This window comes from Phaseolus vulgaris, chromosome 9 (genome assembly GCF_000499845.2).
Source record: "Phaseolus vulgaris cultivar G19833 chromosome 9, P. vulgaris v2.0, whole genome shotgun sequence".
In the NCBI taxonomy this organism is placed as follows: domain Eukaryota; kingdom Viridiplantae; phylum Streptophyta; class Magnoliopsida; order Fabales; family Fabaceae; genus Phaseolus; species Phaseolus vulgaris.
The window spans coordinates 639,397-646,157 of NC_023751.2; the positions used below are offsets into that span (position 1 = coordinate 639,397).

Sequence of the window (6,761 nt, forward strand, 5' to 3'; positions counted from 1 at the left end):
TTGAGTTTCTTTCTGTGTGATGAGGATGCCATGCTTGATCTGTTGTTACATGCACTTATCCACCAAAAAAAATCCCAGCTAGAAAGAGGATCAGTAACAGTTCACATGATCATTTGAAGATAGAAATTAAAACAGTAATTTATTTGAACCTGGACAACTTGTAGTAGGAATGAGAAGGTGTGAAAAAACAATTGATTAGTGCCAGATTTATACAGGGCTTAAATCAGATTTCAAAAAAAAAAAAATCTCAAGTTTTAAAAGAAATCAATTCAATTAGATCTTCTACAGATTTTATTCTTGTGTGATACAGCAGGTGCAGGTGTTGATTGACCCAAGAATATATTGGAACCAGCTTTCTGTTTAGCAAATCAAATCTGTTGCACCTACAAGATACCCAATCAGTTAGAATATCCACATATGACTGTCATAGACCTGCTGGTTAATAACCGTAAAAGCAGTCAAAGATTAGGGAGAGAGAGAAAAGTAAATATTTCTCTTTCCTAGTCACAACTGTGATTCTGAAACAGAGAGAGAACACGTTAAAATATAAAATAACAGATTGAAATTTTTACTGCAGAAGACAATTTAAGCTAATGATACCCAATTCATTTAGAAGAAAATAAAACCTATCTTTAGCAAGAGGTTTAGTAAAAAGATCAGCCAATTGAAATTCAGTGCCAATGAATTTGATATCACAAGTTCCATTAGCTATATGTTCTCTTAGAAAGTGATGTCTAATTTCAATATGTTTAGTTCTTGAATGCATGACAGGATTCTTAGACAGATTTATAGCACTAGTGTTATCACAATTTATAGGTATCTTGTTTAATAGAATCCCAAAGTCACTTAGTTGCTGCCTTAGCCATAAGGTTTGAGCACAACAACTTCCAGCAACTATGTATTCCGCCTCTGCTGTAGAGAGAGCAACACAAGCATGTTTCTTGCAATGCCAAGAGATTAGACTTGATCCAAGCATGTGACAAGTCCCACTTGTGCTCTTCCTATCAACCTTGCAACCTGCAAAGTCAGAATATGAAAAACCAGTTAAGTTTAAAGATACATTGTTAGGATACCATAATCCAACATCCTTAGACCCTTGCAAGTATTTCAGAATTCTCTTTGTTGCATTGTAGTGTGATTCCTTTGGATCAGATTGATATCTAGCACATAAGCACACAACAAACATAATGTCAGGCCTGCCAGCAGTTAAGTATAATAAAGAACCGATTAAACCCCTGTACTTAGATTGATCCACTCTGCACAATCTTGTTCCAGCTGACAGCTTGTTAAAATAGGAGTGCTGATTGCTTTGCATTGATCCATATCAAACCTCTTAAGCAGCTCCTTGCAGTACTTTTCTTGACTTATGAAAATTCCATCCTTGAGTTGTTTCACTTGTAGTTCAAGGAAGAAATTCATTTCCCCTAACATTGACATCTCAAACTCACTCTTCATTGTTTTCACAAAGTCTTCACACATCTCTTCATTTGTGGATCCAAAGATAATATCATCCACATAGACTTGCACAAGTATAATGTCTTCTCTTTTCTTCTTTATAAACAGAGTTTTATCAAAATTGCCACAGTTATATCCTTGAGAGAGCAGAAACTCACTTAGTCTCTCATACCATTGCCTAGGTGCCTGCTTCAATCCATATAAAGCCTTCTTGAGCATGTACACATGCTCTGGATTTTTATGATCTTCGAACCCTGGAGGCTGAGATACAAACACCTCTTCATTAATGTAACCATTTAAGAATGCACTCTTAACATCCATTTGAAACAGCTTGAAACCTTGTATGCTGGAAAATGCTAGGAGTAATCTGACAGCTTCAAGACGTGCTACTGGTGCATAAGTTTCACCAAAATCTATTCCCTCTTCTTGGTTATAGCCTTTAGCAACCAGCCTTGCTTTATTTCTAGTGATAGCCCCATGTTCATCCATCTTGTTCCTGTACACCCACTTGGTTCCTATGATATTCATTTCATGTCTTCTTGGAACCAAAGTCCACACTTCATTGTATTCAAACTGGTTCAGTTCTTCCTGCATTGCTGTTATCCAATTGCTGTCTTGTAGTGCTTCTTCCAGACTTTTAGGCTCAATCTGTGAAACAAAGGCCACTATTCTGCAGAAATTATTAAGTGAATTCCTTGTTGAGACTCCTTTCTCAATTTTACCAATTACATTGTCAAGTGTGAGATCCCTTGGAGTCTTCCATTCTTTAGGCAGTCATGCATTCACAGTAGATTCTTTGACAGTATTTGGATTAGTTGCATCAAGCTCACTAGATTTACTCTTTTGCAAAATGGTTCTTAAATCATCCACACCAGGTTCATCCAGAACAGGTTTAGGCACAGTACAATCTGTTTCATCAAATACAACTTGTATAGATTCTTCTACTGCAAGCAATCTTTTATTTTAAACTCTATAAGCATGTCCATTTATAGCATAACCAATATGTATTCCTTCATCTGATTTAGGATCAAATTTCCCCAGATTGTCTTTACCATTATTTAGAACAAAGCATTTGCAGCCAAAAACCCTAAGATGACTAATGCTAGGCTTCCTACCTTTATACAATTCATAGGGAGTTTTCTTAAGAATTGGTCTAATCAAGGTTCTGTTAAGCACATAAGAAGCAATGTATACTACATCTGCCCAAAAATATTTAGGTAAACCCGATTCATTTAACATGGTCCTAGCTAACTCCTCTAATGACCTATTCTTCCTTTCAGCTACACCATTTTGTTGGGGTGTCCTAGGAGCAGAATAGCTGTGTGATCCCATGTTTTTCACAATATCTATCAAATTTTGCATTTTGAAACTCTCCCCCATGATCACTACGAATCTGTTTTATTCTATTTTCATTTTCATTATGCAGAACCTTAGCTAGTTTCTTAAAGGCTTTATATGCATCATTTTTAGAAGCAAGAAACAAAGTCCATGTATATCTTGAAAAGTCATCAACAATCACCAAAGCATAGTAATTTCCAGCTAAGCTAGCAGTTCTAGATGGTCCAAACAAGTCCATATGTAAAACATCCAAGGCTTTATTTGATGAGAATAAAGAAAAAGAGGTTTTTATTGATGAAGGAAGAGGCCATTCACCATCACACTTGAAGTTCTTCCTTCTAGTCTTCTCAAAATTAAAAGAAGACATAAAATAAAGAGAGGCCCAAGCCCAAGCCCAAGTCCATCTTATGAAGGGCAAGGCCAAGTTTTAAATAATAAAGAATATTGTTTGAAGGTGCTTAGAGGAAAACATAAGAAACCTTTTTTGTTAAAGCATCTTTTTAGGTCCTTAGTTAGGAGTATTAGGGGGGGTGCGTTAGTAGATAGGTGTAGGAGTAAATAAGGAGGTGCCAAAGTGAGAGAAGGGATCACACCTTCCTCATGACTTGTTTAGGCGCCATTTTCATTTGAATTTGGGGGGAGTTTTTGAATTTATTTAGCTTGCATTTCAGCACCTTTAAGCTATAAATATAGGTGCTGCCCTTGTACATTTGAGATTTGAATTTTAATTAGAGAAACTATACTTAAATTTTGAGAGAGCATTGGAAAGCTTTGAGCCTTCTTCTCTAGTCTTATCTTGATGGTTCCATGGTTACCTCAAGTGGCGGCTTGCACACTCATCTAGGAGCATCCATCCTTCTAGTGGCGTGATCATCCAACCATACATCCATCTTCATGAGCTTTCTCCTCTCCTTCCTTCCTTCTCTTTTATTATTCATGTTTTAAGCTTGTGTTCTTGAGTTTTGGTTCGGTTATTTGCTTTTTCCAGCAGCTGTTATTCTTCTTCTTTGTTTTGGTTCGGTGCCTTTTAATTTCCAGCACTCCTATTCAGTTTCCTTGCCTTTTAATTCAGTTTGTTCGGTTCATAGTTGTTCTTATTCAATTCTATTCGGTGCTTTTGCTTTTTATCTCTTTTTGGTGGTTCAATTTGACAATATGTGGAACTTCCATGAGTTTGGATTTGGTGCTAGTTTTGGTGAGTTCTTGACTTAGAACATTGATCCAATTCTAAGAAAAAGTGCCTAACTATTGTCCAACTCAAGTTGATTCCTAAGAATGTCAAGAATCATTCTCTTCTTTGCTATTGGAATCACATCATGTGGTATCACATCATATGTAAAACATCCAAGGCTTTATTTGTAGAAACCACATCTTTAGATTTAAATGAAGTTCTTATCTGTTTTCCCTTTACACAAGCATCACACAATCTGTTATTTTGAAATTTTATGTTTGGTAAACTAGAAACAAGTTCCTTAGACTTCAGCTTATTCAAATGATTTGTATGCATATGAGCTAGCCTCCTATGCCACAACCAGGACTCATCACTTTTAGACAACAAACACTCATTTTCAGAACAACTATTCATAATATCTAAGAGATAGATGTTGTTTACCCTTTTTCCTGTGAAAAGCACCTTACCAGAAATTTCATTTTAAATTGTACAAGTGTTGGCTTTGAAATTAACCTTGTATCCCTTATCACACAGCTGGCTAATGCTTAGAAGACTATGCTTTAGCCCTTCAACATACAGTACATTCTCAATAGTGGTTGAGTCTGCAGTACCAACATCTCCTCTTCCAAGAATTCTTCCTCTATTATTATCTCCATATGTGACGTGTCCTTCAACTTTAAGTTTTATATTTGTGAATTGGGTAACATCACCAGTCATGTGCTTTGAGCACCCGCTATACAAGTTCCACTGATTTTTCCTGCTGTTTTTCTGCAAAACAAAACAGATTTAACATATATGGTACCCCTTTCAAGTTTAGGGTCCAACATGATTAATACCTTTCCTTAGGAAGCCATTTGGCCAACCCTTTAGGAACAATGTACCTTCTAGCTTTACATGTTCTAGATATATGTCCAGACTTCATACAATAAAAACAAGTTGCAGAAAGCATTGTATTCGAACAGCTAAAAGAGGAAAAACCTGTTTTGGAAGGAACAAAAAAACTGGACAGCTTTTTCACATTGTTTTTCATTCCAAGATTATATCCTAGACCATTTTTATTAAAAACAACATTCTGTGAACATAATAAAGTTTCAAGATTTTCTCTTCCTTTGGTGAAATTTGAGAGTGTTTTTAACAAACATTCAACCTGTTTTTCCAGCTTCTTACAATTATCACAGGTTTTTATTGATGCATGCAAACATGTTAATTCAAGGCTAACCAATTCAGTTTTAGCTTTGTGTAATTCTTCTTCAAGAGCCTTAACCTTAGGTTCCAATACCTTATTTACTTTATTCAGTTTGTTACATATGACAGCCAATCTATTTGCTTCATCATGTGTTTCTTTAAAGGCAATTAATAGCTGATCATAATTTTCAGAATCAGTTAAATAGTCACTTACTGAATCAGATGTTGATCCTTCATCATTCACCATGAAGCACAAATTTGCTTCTTCACTTCCAGTTGAAGAGTCACTTGTTGAGGATACATCATTCTCTTCCCAAGAGATATAAGCTCTCTTTCCTTTGCCTCTTTCTCTCTTCTTGCTTGCTGATTTTTCTTTGTTTTGATTGTTTGGGCAATCAACCTTTATATGACCTGGTTTGCCACAACCAAAGCAAGTATAACTAGAAGAATTTGAGTCATTGGATTTAGAATACCTTTTTCTTTGTTGAGTTCTGTCTCGGTTTTTTCTTTTCAGAAACCTGCTGAATTTTCTGGTGAGCAGACTCAAGGTCTCATCATGTTCATAATTCTTCTCTTCCTCACTTGTATCATGTTCCATGGTAGTCTTTAAGGCAATTCCTTTGGCTCTTTTCTCCACTGTTTCTTTTCTTTCAATCTTTTGAGTTCTAACTCATGTTCAATCAATTTTCCAAATAGTGTTGCAGTAGACATCTTGGATAAATCTCTGGATTCAGAGATTGCTGTTACCTTAGGCTGCCAGCTCCTATCAAGGCATTTCAGCACCTTTATGTTGAGCTCTTCCTTGTCAAAGACCTTACCAAGACCAGTAAGATGATTCACAATATGTGTAAACCGTTTTTGCACATTTGCAATGCTTTCTTCTGATTGCATCCTAAACAACTCATATTCTTGAATGAGTGAATGCTTCCTCGAACGTTTCACATCATCTGTGCCCTCATGGGTTACCTCCAGTACTTCCCACATCTCTTTAGCTGAGCTACATTGGGACACTCTAAAGAATTCATCCATATTCAGTGCAAAGGTGATGATGTTCTTGGCTAAGGAGTCATATTGAGCCTTCTTCCTTTCGGTTTCACTCCATTCAGACCAAGGCTTCTTCACAGTTTCTTCTTTGACAACCTGCATAGGTATAAAAGGTTCACTGACAACTGCATCCCAAATACCCATATCAATAGACTCCATAAAAAATTTCATCCTAATTTTCCAGAAAGCATAGTTAACACCACCAAACATAGGAGGTCTATTAATAGACACACCTTCAACAAAAGGCATTTTAAACTCAAACATCATGCATACACTTGAGCAAAATACAAGCCCTAACTCTTGATACCAATTGTTGGGTCTATTAATGTCTAAGTTCAAGAGGGGAGGGGTGAATTGAACATATAAAATTTTCGCAAACACAAATTGTTTTCAATATATCAGGGGTAAAACAACAGAAACAGAAACAAGTGCAGGGATGAGAAGAGAAACACAAGAGAGTTTTTATACTGGTTCACTCATTAAGAGCTACGTCCAGTTCATCTTACTCCAAGGTGGAATTCACTAAAACAGATACACTCAATTACAACATACACAACAGCTCTTGAAC

The 6,761-nt window shown here is 36.2% G+C and overlaps 1 protein-coding gene across 1 annotated transcript; it reads right to left on the reverse strand.

Annotated features, from left to right (window-relative positions):
* Positions 1-5,755: 5,755 nt before the first annotated feature.
* Positions 5,756-6,442, reverse strand: LOC137820558 (uncharacterized). The gene has a single exon (XM_068624699.1). The coding sequence runs from the start codon at positions 6,440-6,442 to the stop codon at positions 5,756-5,758; it is 687 nt and encodes a 228-aa protein (XP_068480800.1).
* Between the last annotated feature and the right edge of the window lie 319 nt (positions 6,443-6,761).